Consider the following 14,722-nt stretch of genomic DNA (forward strand, 5'->3'; position numbering starts at 1 on the left):
TGAGCAACCTGGTCTAGTGGAACATATCCCTGCCATGGTATGGTGGCTGCAACTAGAAGATCTTTAAGGTAATTTCCAATCCAAACCCTTCTACGATTCTATGACTAATTGAGTCAGGGAATTGGTACACTTGAAGTAGAAAATTTGCATCTAAACAAGAGCCATCATTTTTTACTCATATCAAAATTCAAATTTTTTACATCACAGCTTCTTGTTTTTTGCAGTATTGAAGCCTAAACAAAACCGTACTTCACAGGAACTCATTTGAAATTTAGGTTTTGTTGATGCTGGGGGTTTTTTGTTTGTTTTTACTTGGGTTTTTTTTTTTTTTTTTTTTTTTTTTTTTTTTTTTTAATTAAAACCCACTACCTCAACAAAGCCCTATTCAGCACACTTCTACTGATATAGCTAGAACTGAAAAGGACAAACTCTCTAGAAATATCTTACCCCCAGCAGCTTTAGTCTTTTAAGGTAACAATAGTGATGTTGTTTACTACTTCAAATAATAAACCCAGAAACAATTATATGCTTTTGACTGATGTTACACATTAAGGCCACCCTGAACTAATTCCAGCTTCTCACCTAAGCTCCTCTCTCTCAAGTGTGTGAATGGCACTGTATTTCTGTACAAAACCTAGGTAACAGTCCTATTTGCAATTAAGTCCATTCCCTATTAAATTCCATGAATTTACATTTTAAAAATTATCCAGCCATCAAGTTTCATTTACAGCTTCTCAGGGTGGGACTCACACAGCTAGAGAAAACACTGTTCCCCGTAATCCACACCTCTCAAGTCATGGGAAAGAAGCAGCAGTGCTCTGTAGCACTGTACTCCCTACTCTGAAGAAGTTACTATAAAGTCACCTTATGGATCCAGTTTCAGTTTACACCAAGATTATTTATTGTTCCCTTAACAGTAGGCCCACAAATGAACAGTGACAGGCAGCCTGGAGAAGATGACACACACTCTTATAAGCACAGACAAAGAACTCTTAAGGCTTTGAGGCCCAGCATTCTTAAGTCAAATTCTTCCCTATGTAGTACCCCAAGCACACCATCAGGGTGTGCCTTCCACTTTTTAACAGCATTTCAGAACAAGATAACCATTTATCTGAAATATTTATTGTGTTTCATGGTACTCACTATTCTAACAACTAACTTCAGTAAACACTCAAGTTGTATTTTGCCTTGCACAGATGGTTTCAGACATAAGATACAATGATGTTACAGCAGAAGGACAACAATAGGTGTCAAAGTTGTGAAAATAAAGTTTTACTGTACAGCCCAATAGTAACAAAAAGTAATCAACAAGTCAGTACAAAATTTTAGGAAATTTGTGAAAAAAATGGTTAAAGTGGTGAAGGAGAGGTTCTGAACACAATAGCAGCACTCCTTCACACTTTGGACTGTGTGCAAATGCAGCAATAATACAATACCTGTATTTACGGAACAGAGGTAAGGAAACAGCAGATAAAGCTCAGTTCCTACTGTGACAGTTGCAGGCCTGCCACCATCTGGGTAAGAACAAGGCTTCTGTTACTCAAGGAAAAGAGTCAGGTGCAGAGTTCATGCACTAATGCTACTCTTCAGCTTATGCTACTGTTGACAGCTTGTCAATTAGATCATCAACAGTATTCACAAGGAGCTTTGTATCCTCCTTGTCACTCATCCGATGCTGGCCGATTTTGCGGAGGATAACATCCACGTCCTTGCTCAGAACACGGTCAGCAACTTGCATGGAGATCTGCCAGGGGACATCACCATCCTCCATGCCGTGGATAAGGCGTACAGGACACGTCACAGGAATAGGACTATTCAGCACACAGTGGTTTTCTGCTTCTCTGATGAAGTCATAGGTCAAGGAGTAATAGCCTGTCTCATTGTGCTTTGTTCGGTACTTCCACTCACCCTTTTCTTCTATTTCTTTTTGTGCCTATGAAAAAAGAGAGCAAAGAAGAGATGAAATAGATGCTAGGAGTACCTAAGAGTACCTCAACTTATTTCTGTTCTAAAAGCAGTAAAACTCCCCCAGGCATAAAATTTCACCTTATTCATTTTTATTAGCAAAAGGTATTCCTGTTCTCCTCACAGCATCTGAGAAGACAAATCCTCTACCATGTCACAAAAGCTGCTCTCCAAACCTCTCCTGCAAATTAATCTAGTTAAAAATTCACCAATGAAATTAAGTTTCTTAGCCAGAATCTATCAGAAACAGTAAATTTCCTTGGCTTCCATCAGTTCACTGATCCTCAAACAAGGAGAAATCCTACGGAAAAGACATTTTCCAGTGAAGCAGTCTTTTCAGTCTTTGCCACAATAGGTGTCTTTAAATACTGTATTTCAAGATTCTTAAGTGTTTTCAGATTCAGAATCCTAAATAGTAATACTGACACTACAAAGTACCTTAGAAAAAACCCCAACAAATTGGGAAAATATTGTAAATTACTCTAAAGCACACATTATTTATTGCCATGTAACACCTCATTTACTTCCCTGAAGACTAGACATTATTACCACCAAAGAAGAACCTCAGAAGGGCAGTTCCCACTACCTAAATCTTAAAGTCTTTACAAACAAACTAATCTGAAGAATTTCCTTGCTATGCACACAAGCTGTGTCATACTCATCTCATCCAGTGCCCCCTCAACTACTTTAATGGCTACTTCTCCATCCTTCAAAACACAAGGATCTAATTCCAACACAAATATAAGATATTCAATACTGAAATCTAATAGACTGCAAACAGCAGGCATCTGACTTCACGTCCTCTAAACCACAGTAATATAAGCACACTCTGCTAATGCTCACACTAGTCTCATGCTGTAAGCTTAGATTAATCACAGAAAACCTAAAATTTGCAGGAAAAGTACAGTTTAAATAACACCATTTAAAAAATTCTTGGTAAGATTTTAAAACTGCACAAAAGCCAACCATCAATATTTACCTCAATGGGAAGCCCCTTAAAAGTTGTTACAACGTGATCTGCTGCTACAGCTACTCCAACCAGAGCAGCTACTTTATCTGGGCGTGCTATTGCAGCATGAAGCATCAGCCATCCACCCATGCTGGAGCCCACCAGAATCTGGAAAAGGAAATAAAAAAAAAAGACAAGAAAATACAGTGTTTTACAGGAAATGGCTAAAAGAATTTTTCTTCTTGCACACAGTATCAGTTTTCACTTGGTTTAACTATTTAAACCTTGGGCATAATCCTGCTGTCCTTACCCAGGCAGAACTGCTGTCACCTCCAGTGGAGATTTTGCCTGAGTAAGCACCACAAGATCTGGTATTTATTATTCTGTTTGGCATGGCTGGTTATTGCTGTCTGAGCCTGAAACACTGTAAACAAAATGAGAGTTGAAACAATTCAGTATCATATGCATACTTTTATGTTTCCTTCTCAAGGCAGATGCACGTGGTAAAGGCTCAGTGCAGTGAAAGAAGTAAACAAAAGCAATTCATAATACAAAATTGTTTTAAACACAATACTAGTTATTTCTAGGTTTGTAGGAGATTCCAAGTTTCTCACAGTAATTTTTAAAGTAACTGAAGAAATCAAATGCTGCTTCTCCTGCTTCTTTTTAAAAACTATTTAATCATATGGAGTATCTCGTAATCTTCCTGCAAATCCTTTAATTAATGCATCAGCACGGGACAGTGGCACTTTCTCAGACTCTCTGGGACGACAGCCCTGCTCTGAGCAGGAGATTCTAACAACCAACCTCCACAAGGTCTTACCAACCCATGCTTCCATGATTTTGTGACCTACCTGCTTGCAAAAGAGCTCCTATGAATACAACCTCTCAAATGATTCAGCTTGGAAGTGAGTAGGTGTCAGCTGTGCAGCAAAAGCTAATGTTGACCAGAGCTATTATGGCATGTTTTTGATCAAGGTTCTACCCTGAGGGAAAAACACCACTCTATATTTAAAAATAAAATATAACCTGTGGTCCATCTGTAAGTTCATCCAGTATAGACAGAACATCTTTTCTCCACTTCCCAATTGTACACTCTTCAAATTTACCATGTGAACTTCCACATCCTGTATAGTCAAATCTGAAAAAATAACCATCAACATGAAAGTCACAGTACTGTCTATAGACACTAACTAAATACTACTCTATAATCAAATCAGCAGGGGACAAGATACCCCACTGAGTATTTTCCAATCTTGTCTATCAAAGGACAGCATCACCAAGCAGGGGCATGTTCTTCTAAACCCACAGAAGACACAGGGTAACTTAATCAGACTTGGCAGGCAGGACAGTGCTTAGAGTGGTAACTTAAGAAACAACTCCTTTATTTTTATTTTTTATGCCTGCAGCATGATTGTAACATGCAGCACTGGTTAAATTAGAGAATTTTATGAATTACTTTCAGAATACATTCTCCTGATTTATCTCAGTCTCTCAACTGACAGAAATCCAACACTTGGAAGTGGAAGAGAGACTTCTTATCTTGTATACAAGCCCCCTTAGCACACAGAGTATCCCAATCCAAATGCCAAAGTTCACTAATTTGTGTTAAGACCCCTTCCCACAACCCATGAGACTGGTTCCATTTTGTCAAGAACAATACTCCTCTATGTACCTGATGAAGGCATGACCTAATGATTTGCAGAAATCTTCAAGGGCAGTTGCTTTCTGACCATGCATATTTGAATTGAAGCCTGGAAGGAAAATAACCCCTGGATTCCTCCCTTTAAGTTTCTGATAAGCAATATTTGGTCGATCTGGCCGAGTAAGAAAGCTGACAGATGACTTCAGCCTGCAAACTAATAAGAGAAGCTGTTTAGTACAATCATCATTATAACCTTGGCAGAAACACAAATTTTTATAAACCCAGGGTTTGGCAAATATGGACATATTATGTGAAAAGATGGTATTCTGGCTCAAGAAAGAAGAAAAAAGCATCTCCTATATTCTTTAATGACTGACAAGTACTGAAGAACCTGAATGAGAAAGTCTATTGTGATTAATTCTCAAATCATTAAAGGCCAACAACAGAGAGAGTTCACTCAGCAATCAGCAAAGTGGTTGACTGAAAATGAACACTAAGGCTTCCCAGACTTCATCAGTCCTCATGTTTCATACCATCTTGAATACATTTACTCATTTCACAAAAAATCTTCCAATTTAATATCTGCTAAGTTTAACCTTTTATTTTCAAAAAGCGTAGTTTTGAGACTAGAGTACTCTGCACAATGGAAGTTTACAAGTACATGAGGTGACGAATTCTTCATGACAATTAAAACTGAAGTATAAAACTTTATCAAAACCCTGGATCCACACAATATATGGAGATATAAAGGCAAGTTCATAATTAAGAACTGGGAAAGAATATTGTGACTAACTTTTTCATCATGATAAGCATAAAACATAAAAAATAAATAAAAAAAACATATAAAACATAAAAAATTTGGTTTGAACCAAATGAAATAAATAACATCAAACAAGGAAACAGATTAACACAGGAAATGCTAACTAATTAATAATTCTGATGAATCTCAACAGCTGCTACAGGATTTAATCTAACTTTAGCAGTCAGTTGTACTTCTACTGCAGGTGAGGGCAAGTAATTCGTAGAGAGCTGTTAAGGAGACTTAATCCACTGTATTATCCAACTCAGCAAGGGAATTTGTTAAACTGAAAGCTTGGTCAGGTCTTCTAAGACTTTAACACTCTTAATTCTTAGATTAGACGATAACTGGCTCTTCAACAGTGGGCACAGAAACTATGCAACCCAAAATAAAGTGTCAGGGCTTCCTAGGTGGTGGATATAGTGCAAAATAGTGCAAAACACAGGCCCTGACAGTATCACACCACTTTGTCCTGCAGCCTTGAGTTCTGTTCTGTCACTGGCAGAGAGATTACATTCGAGGGTTTTTAGGGGCTTGGTTGGTTGTTACACCTGGATGTGCATGAGTAAGTGTGGATACATAACACATACAACAGGGTGCAGAGCTAGCACTCAGCACTTTCCTACAGTCCAATTGAAATCGTATCGTTTGAACTACAGATTAAAATCATTAAATTGCTCTCAAACTATGAGGCAGTTCTTTATCCTACTGGGGCATGAGTTGTTTATAACAGTGAGTGATTTCCACAGTAAAGGTATTCAGATGCATCCACACTGTGGCTTTTAATTTGTGTGTGTCTCTCACTAAGCCAGACACTTCTTCAAGTGCCAGTAAGAGGAGACACACCAAGAAGCACTAAATTTAATAGAAAAATAACTGGGAGTATTTTTCTCCCCCTTAAGCCCTGATAGCCATTTCTGAAGCCACTTGTCTTCCATGCTGCAGCACTCTGGAGGTGTCCTCAAATTACTTTGGCACTGGGCAGGGCTTCCAACTGCAGCTACAAGACACAAACATTGTCTAAGCTATTTCACAAACTATTCTTCCATTTAACAAGTTAATGGAAGCACCAGCAGCAATTTCAACCTGAATAATGCAAACCCAGCCAACCAAAAGCAAAGCTCAATGCAGTCACTCTTTCAGATTTCTCTTTAGACAAAATCATTAGCAGCTACCCAGTAATTTCTAAAGCAGGGAAGCATTTCTGAAGGGTACAAGGCAGGTATTAGTGGTTATAAAAGCAAGTTACAGACAGGTGATAGCTACAGGAAGACCACAGGGCCCTTGCCTGATGGCATCTATAGAATTCTCTTCATATCCGAATCACTGTGCATTTTATGGACAACAGAAACTGTGACTGAGACCCGTATTGCATTACACATCAAAGCCACAGAAATTCCCTGAACAACTCTGGGAATGCTCCTGCACTGAGATCTCCCCACTGCCAGCAGCAGCAGATTAACGCTGCTGTGACAGGTAATGGACTCTGTCCACACCCGGTTTCCATTGCAGCAGGAACTGCTGCTTGGCCTGGTCCCAAAGTACCTAAAGCCGCGCTCAAACAAACAGATACTCTGATAATGTTAGTGTTATAAACACAAAGAAAGGGAGAAAAACACAGCAACAAAATCCCACCGTATTCAAGCTTTTTATGCAGCTACAAAATGGTCACCCGTAGTGGCAAGTAAGTTTTAGCCACTGAGCAACCTTAGATGAGATTCACCTGTCCAATGAAAGGCGATGAATAAACTCAACAGGTCAGACAAGCACGGCGTCTGACACATCAAGAAGGGACACAGCGTGTTCGGGCAGGGACCGATCTCACTCAGAAGTGAATGCCAGCAAAGCTTTTCTGTGCCTGGCGGAGATAACAGGGCAGGCACGTTCCGCACCCGACCAAGCGAATCCCAGCTCCTCAAAATGCAGCAGGGGCAAGAGCTCAGAGCCAACAAAACACACGTGGGGAAGCAGCTATGCACTGACGGGGGGCCAGACGGGGAGGAGAGGCCTGGCAAGAGCCCCGTGGGCAGGGAATCGCGTTGAAGAGTCCCATCCGCACCAGCGGGCCGCGCCCCGGCCCCTCCCAATGGAGGTGCCACCCGCAGCTGCCCGTCACAGCCGGCACCGACACACCTCCTGTCCCCTCCGCCTGGCACCCCCTGTGCTCCGAGCTGCCCGCGGCCCTTCCCTTACCCAGGAGCGCCGGGGCCGCCCTCAGCGGCGGCAGCGATCCCCGCAGGGCCGAGGCGCGGCCGGCCCGCAGCAGCGCCGCCGCCATGGCCGCCATGGCCGCCGCCCGCGCACGCGTGTGAGGCGCCGGCCGGGGCGGGGCGGGGCGGTCAGCGGTCAGGGCCGAGGCGCCCTGCGAAACTGCCGCTATGTCAATTGAAAAAGCCTAAAGGTGGAGCGTGCGTGTCCCAGCTGTGCCTTGGAGTCAAGGCCTAAGGTGTGCAATTGCAGATCGAGGGAGGTGATCCTGCCTTAGTGAGGACACAACACTGGAGTGCTGTGTCCATTCCGAGCTCCTCAGGACGGGAGGGACACGGAGCTCCTGCGGCGGGTCCTGTGGCAGGCAGCGAGGGCGACTGGAGCGCCTCCCTTGGGACAGAGGCCAGGGACAGGCCTGGGCCTGCTCAGCCTCGAGGAGAGGCGGCTGAGGAGGGACCTCATGAATGGGCTCGCACCTCCTCACCCTCCCTCAGCTTTAGGTGTGTGAGCACAGGAGCCAAAACTACATCTTTATGTACCTTTCATATGCAGGCCATGGCAGCCACAAAGCGAAGAAAATAATCATAGAATCTCCATTTAGATTGGAGAAGATCTCAAATACCATCAACCCCGACCTTTGACCAAATACCACCACGTCCACTAGACCACCACGTCCAGTCATTTGTTGATGTTCTTCCACGACCTCCCTGGGCAGCCCATTCCAATGCTTGACAGCCCCTTCTGTGCAGAAATTCTTCCTGGTGTCCAATCTCCCTTGGCACATGAAATTGAACGCTAGGAAAGGCCAGTGCTTGCTGAGCTAGTTTTCCCACCCAAGCAGCAGGCCAGCACCTGCAGGTCATGGCACACAGCAGAGGAAGGCTTTAAGACTCAGACTCTGTGGTTTGCAATTTTCTGAGAGCCTTCAGGGTAAGCAGCTACTTGACTCCTAGGCAGGTAAGCTTGAAGGGCTTTTATCATCAGTGCAGACCACCATGCTCTATTTATGTTGTCTTGATGTACATCGCTACAGAACCCACCCCACTTCATGATGATGATGGCAAACCTAGTGAAAATAAATCAGTAATAAAACCACACTAGTTTTCATTTCCACAGTGAGTTAATACTCCCATTCAGGTCATGTTTAAGTCAAAATCCTTAAACTCAAGCAATTTCTAGTTTGCAGTTACACACACACACACACACACACACAAAAAGTCAATATCCAAAGCTGGTGATAAAATTTTCAAACAGGTTCATAAAAAATGAAAAATATATTACATTATGTACATGCAGAAAACAGACTACACTCCTAATTTCACTGCTCTCCCAAAGATTATTTTCCTTAGCTCTTCTATGAGAAAATTCATGGAATAGTTCAATTAAGTGTTACTGAGAAATACAATATTGTTTGTATGACTGTATACAACTATTCAGAAGACAAACAGAAATGTCTCAGAATAATGCAACAAGAAAATATTTGACACAAGTGTATTTTTAAAAATGTTTATTGAAATGCCTTCATTGCATCATGCAGGATATAAAAATTATTAGAAAACCTTTATAACTATACTTAGGAGTAAAATCAAGATACATCAGGGAAAAAATAATAACTGTATAAACAAAAGCAATTTATTTGATAGTGTTTTAAATTACAGATTACAGGTTGTGATCTGCACAGATGATAACAGTTATCTTGCAACAACAGTCTCTTCTTTTATGATTCAAGTAGAAACTGATGTTTGTCATGCTAGAACAACCACATCACCTGTGTATATCACGAACCTGTTCATTACAGTTACAGGGTTTAAAAAGTATAACAAAAATATTCTGCCAGCATACTTCTATTCTGTTTTCACTTTATTTGTTCAATCAAAAGCCATTAACTTTTCATCAAGGAAAAAAAAAAGGCTAATGTGCTTTCTAGTACACAAACCACAGAGCGTGTAAGTTTCAGTTACTGAAATAGAACCTCTTTAAAGTCATGACACTTTTTTGAAGTTCATTTCAATTAAATAATTTATATTTTTGCAATATTACTCAAGGATTTGGAGGTGATTTTAAAATGAGACCACTGCACCCTCAGTATCTGCTGTTTTAGGAATCTCAATCCCTACTGCTTCAAGCTTTCAGGGTTTTTTATTCATACACTGCTTAGTGTAAACTCTTAGAACTCACCTCTCTCTTTTTATTCTATTTGATAGCATTATTCTGTGCAGATATACATTAAACAACAGAACAACTCTCTGGGACTGAAAGCTTGGCTCCAAAGAATTCAGATAGGTAGAGATTTTGGTGCTGGCTTCAAGACAGGCAGTGCTTGAGAGATTTCCAGAGCGTTCACTTGGCACAGAGTAAGATTAGAACCACACTGGGACCTTACTACATGAAAGAAAATTGCTGTAGGGTCCAGAATCAGCTTATTCTGTTCAACAGGGAAGATTAAAAAAAAATCTCTCTTTGTGAGAAAGTTAATACATGTGTTTCCATTTCTCATCCTTGTGGAAAAAAATGCATCTTTATAAAGCTATCCTTTTTTTTTTTTTTTTTTGTTGAGCTCCATAGATGCAAACTTTAAACATACAGTTGTTGCCATGAAGTGTTTGAACACACAGAATATAACAATTTAATTACATTTAAAGTCATTAAGAGTTTTGGCACTGTCCCCTTACAGAAAGTTAAGTACAAGTAACAATAAGAAAATGTAAGGGAATCATGTAACTCTTTGGCTCTGTTGTAACACTTAACTACTAAGGCAAGAACTGTGTGTACCTTAGGGCTGCTTTTTTGTTTGTATTTTTATAAAATACTTGACTAAAAGTTTTAAAAAGTCACCTAATCATCTATAAATGTCAAATGCTGCATATTAAAATATATGCTTATTACATCTTTTTGTTTCACTACTAGAATTTTTGCATACCAATGAGAATACACACACTTGTAAACTGTTCAGTATAAATTTATGAAGACATTCTCATAAAGAGAATTTGTATAAGAGAATTTGTAGAAACTTATCATTCAGTCAAGATGCTGTAATTAAAATTGCCTGATTATCCACTTTGGAGAGCACTGTGATTCTCTCAACAGCTTTAGCTCGTTCATTCCTATAAAGATCAACAAGAACAGATAACAACCCCCCCCTTTTCAATGCATTTGTAACCCCCTCTAAGTCTGAGGTTTTGGGTGCACATCATAAGGAGGACATTTCAGGGTTTTTATTATTCACTGGCTTTTCAGCTGTCACTAGCTATGGCTAACTTCATTAGTTACGTTATTGCAGGATGCCCTGTTGCTCCCCTTTTATTACAACATGAAGTGGGTGTAGCCTTCTGCCCCTGTCACAATGACATCCATCCATATCCTCATGGCTTCTGGGGAAGGAGCAACCATGTAGTAGATGCGGTCGTGGGTCTTAACACTGAAGGTCAGCAAGGGGTTGGGACTCTAGAATAAAACACAAAGAAGATATCAAAAGAGTGAGATCAGTGCCATTTACTGGTACCAGAAGTGGAATTGCTTACAGGGATATTTAGGAATAGGATTAAGAAGAAAGATAAAATGCTGTACCCACTTCATCTTATATTGCAGCAGAGATGCATTTAAAGTGTTTGTAGCCACTGTAAACACCTTTTACAGCATTTTCCCAGTAGACTATTATACAGTACTACAGGGCTCCAAGCTGTTATTTCATGCCCAAATAACTAACTACCCCACTCTGTCCAGTGGCTTTCACAAATTGTTCACAGTTTATTTAAGTTACAGGTGAGAAGCAGGGTGTGCCATGAGCTGCTGGCAGTTAACTCCCTCCCTGGGACAGAAGCATACAGCCAGCCCTTGACTTGTCCAAGCTACTAACTTCAGTGGTCTTGCCATGGGACTAAGGAACTCCTTGCAGCAAATCCCACTTTGCAGGTAAACACTTGTCTCTGTTTCCATCAGTATAAAAAAAGCCCCAAAACAGTGCTGATCACTGATTAGCTTCCTCTTCCTTTTCCTCCACTCCAGGGTTATTTTTAGTATTTAGTATTTGTTTATTTTTTCCCCCAATAATGTTAGTTCTCCCTTTAATTTTACAGCAGCTACCATACTTTGGGTACTCTATGTGATATGTGGTTAAAACAGCAATAACAAAGTTTACCTTATATGCATTCTTTAGATGATCATAATAGACTTCTTCAATAGCTTGAAAATATATTACACCTTTTAATTTAGTTTCATGTTTGTCTAAAACAGAAAATAGAGAATGACTTCAGAACTGAAATGAACAGTAAGAAGCAAAAGCTCAATTTGCATTTCCCTGTATGTTCAGCTGACAAGTAACTGACTTAACAGTTCTCCTTCTGAAATCCCAAGGAAACCTTCAACCTTTCTTACTAGTTTGTTGGTTTTGTTGAGAGATGCATTTTTGATTTTAATATGTCTTCTTTTTCACCTAGTTTCCAAGGATAAAAGCCTTTGTAATTTCCTCATCTATGTGCAAGTCACGCCCTTCACTGAACTGTCTAAATGTTATGGAGGGTATCAGTCCACAGAAGGACAGGTGTCTCTCAGTTATATCCACTCTTCCAATTCCATGAAAACCAGCCAGACTTCACACAGGCTAAGACCTCCAGTTTGCCTTAAAGGGAAAACTGTAATAATAATCAAATTTTCAGTACAATCTGACAGCAGATCATGACAGTTTGTGCATGTACTTTTTTTAAAAAATGCTTCTTCATATGTGAACTTAAGAGTCACCACTATAATTTTTCAGAAGAAAAAGGAGCAGGACAGGGCAGCAGCCACCCTCCATTTTCTTGCAGTGGAGAGAGAAATGGTTAGAAAGCATGCCAACTGCATGTGGACACTGAAAGACAAACTTCTTTCCACTCCCAGCACTTTTGTATTAGGGGAATATAATGCTTTCTGCCCCAAAGTCATGGTGCCATCTCAACACTGAACAGTCACACAGAACATCTTTATCAGTCCAATGAGGGATTCTGCTGTCATTTAAACATTTTGGGAACTCGGCTTACATCCTATGTGTAGCTGCAGGCAATTCTGAAAACTTCATCTGATGGCAAAATGAAATCCCAGAGAGCAAATGCAGCTTTGGCAATCTTCCTGCCAGCCCCCAGAGAAGCAGTACTGAAGCTCTGAGGTACAGGTTTATGAGATTTCTATTTATACTGAGATAAACACAGCCCTACACAAAGTGTGCTGTCTGTGCACTAAAGGTAAGCAGGGGATCCACTCTCTTTTCAAGTCCCACCTGGGGCCTTGGCTACCAGACTATTTCAGGTACAAGCTCCCATTGAAGTGTCTTGGTAGAATTCCCTGAATGCTTCAGTTCAGAAAGTGCAGATGCTTGTTGCTGCACTAAGCTGTCAGACTTCAGGGTAAGTTCTTGGTTCAGTGCATTGGCAGAACTAAAGCATTATCTCAGAACATTCACTTAGAGTTCAATTACTCTGAATTTACAGCACCAATATTTATTTTGGAAATCGACTATGTATTTAAAGATCTAGATGGATCCTCACTCATACAAGCAGCAGCATTTTAGTGCAGCTGGTACAGACTCCTCATGAAACTCTGCTTGTTGGCTGGAGTCCTTGAGACATTAGCAAAAGCTTTCTTTGGTAATTAAGATTACATTATGGCAACTGTACTGCACTCAAAAGTGAAACCATTAAATGTTAACATAACTACTAAAAAAAGACAAAAAAATATCAATACCAGATGGGAACACAGTACTAGGTGTTACAGGCCTTCCTAACCAATAAACCAGATGTTCAGAACAAACTAAACAAATGTTTGTCACATTCTTCATTGTATTAGTGCAAACTAGTAAAAATATTCAGTGGGTATGTGATGAATGAATGTAATTAATTCAATTTTAAGTTCCTTATGAGTTGCTGGAAAGCAGTTAAGTCAGTAAAGTAAATGAAACTGTTTGGGTGGCTTTTGTACTCCATGTTTTATTTTGTGTCTCAGCAACGACCATCCTGCATATGCCTCTTTCTGGCCTCTCTGCACAATAAATATTCAGAGCACAATGTTATTTCTGCAGCTTCCTCAGAACTGAAACTTCAAAGTCAAACCATGTGTTTATTTGCACAGCATTTGGAGAAATAAATATGTTCTTAAATTCCCCATTTCTAAGTTTACCCTAAGGTAACAAAGTAGTGTAATGCTTATAATGGCTCCAGATATTATATTACACAACTTCATGTACACAGACACCTTTGGAGTATTGCATATTCTTCCTCTGAAATTCCTTACACTTTCAAAATAAGGCAAACTCAATAAGTCCATCCCTGTATGTTTAGTTTCCTGAAAACCTTTTCTTCACATTAAGCACAGGACTCCAGAAGCATTCACTTCAATTTTCATCGTAAATTATATTCTTGTATGAAGGGAACAAGAAATCATTCGGTTACTGAGGGAAGTATATAATATTGAAAATAAAATATGTGGAACCATTATTCTGTGTGCTTGTAGCCTGATCACCTTCCATTTTTTCTCTTGCCCATCTGCATCTCCTCCTTTTTTTTGTTTTGTACGCTCAATTCTGCCTTACCTGGCATGAGGATTGAACGCTATAGGGAAGGGCTCACATGGCCTCTAAGTGAATGGATGAAATGGAAATCTAAGCTTTATCTGGACTCCCTACTTGTTCAGCTGAGTTTGATAAGGAAACAGAAGAACAGCTGTACTCTAGTAGCCATCCCACAACCTACCTGCATAATAAGTAAAAGTTCTCTTGTTTCTGTCAAAAACAAACCACCGCTTTTTCCACGTTTTAATTTTTCCTCCCATTTTAATCAGGAAGCCTCGGCAGGTCTTCTCAGTGAGAGAGATGTGGTAGCAGGTCTCTATGTTGTGCCCAGCTGTTTCAATGTGACTCCTTAGGTCAAAGTCTTCCTTTCTAACGGGCAAGTAGCGAGTCAAGGGACGGGCCTACAGGAAAGAAAAGAAAATCATATTGTTTTTAAGAGAAGCCTTGTCATCTCCTGCTCTTTCTGTTGAGAGGAAAACTGCTCACAGAGTCTAAGAATAAATGTAAGAAAAATAAAGAGCTTTTACTGCAGCTCTAATTTTCTTGAAAAGAAAAATTTTTTAAACTTCCAGCTTTGCAGTGTTGGATAACTTCATAAAAGCTTGATAGAGCATATAA

General features: G+C 40.1%; 2 protein-coding genes across 13 annotated transcripts in view; both read right to left on the minus strand.

Moving 5' to 3' along the window:
* Positions 1-877: 877 nt before the first annotated feature.
* ABHD10 (abhydrolase domain containing 10, depalmitoylase) lies at positions 878-7,992 on the minus strand. Its single transcript, XM_056504087.1, has 5 exons — positions 7,552-7,992; positions 4,590-4,773; positions 3,944-4,055; positions 2,945-3,082; positions 878-1,933 (listed from the first exon to the last, which is right to left on the minus strand). The coding sequence occupies exons 1-5, from the start codon at positions 7,643-7,645 to the stop codon at positions 1,592-1,594; spliced, it is 870 nt and encodes a 289-aa protein (XP_056360062.1). The 5' UTR covers positions 7,646-7,992; the 3' UTR covers positions 878-1,591.
* Positions 7,993-10,096: 2,104 nt separating this feature from the next.
* PHLDB2 (pleckstrin homology like domain family B member 2) overlaps positions 10,097-14,722 on the minus strand; it is a 63,736-nt gene continuing 59,110 nt past the window's right edge. For all 12 annotated transcript variants that reach the window (XM_056504107.1, XM_056504175.1, XM_056504203.1 and 9 more), the window contains 3 exons: positions 14,286-14,505; positions 11,705-11,790; positions 10,097-11,010 (listed from right to left, as the gene is read on the minus strand). In XM_056504107.1, coding sequence (XP_056360082.1) covers positions 10,870-11,010; positions 11,705-11,790; positions 14,286-14,505 — 447 coding nt within the window. In that variant the 3' untranslated portion in view covers positions 10,097-10,869. The remainder of the gene's footprint in view (positions 11,011-11,704; positions 11,791-14,285; positions 14,506-14,722) is intronic.

This window comes from Oenanthe melanoleuca, chromosome 1 (assembly GCF_029582105.1).
Source record: "Oenanthe melanoleuca isolate GR-GAL-2019-014 chromosome 1, OMel1.0, whole genome shotgun sequence".
Taxonomy (NCBI): Eukaryota; Metazoa; Chordata; class Aves; order Passeriformes; family Muscicapidae; genus Oenanthe; species Oenanthe melanoleuca.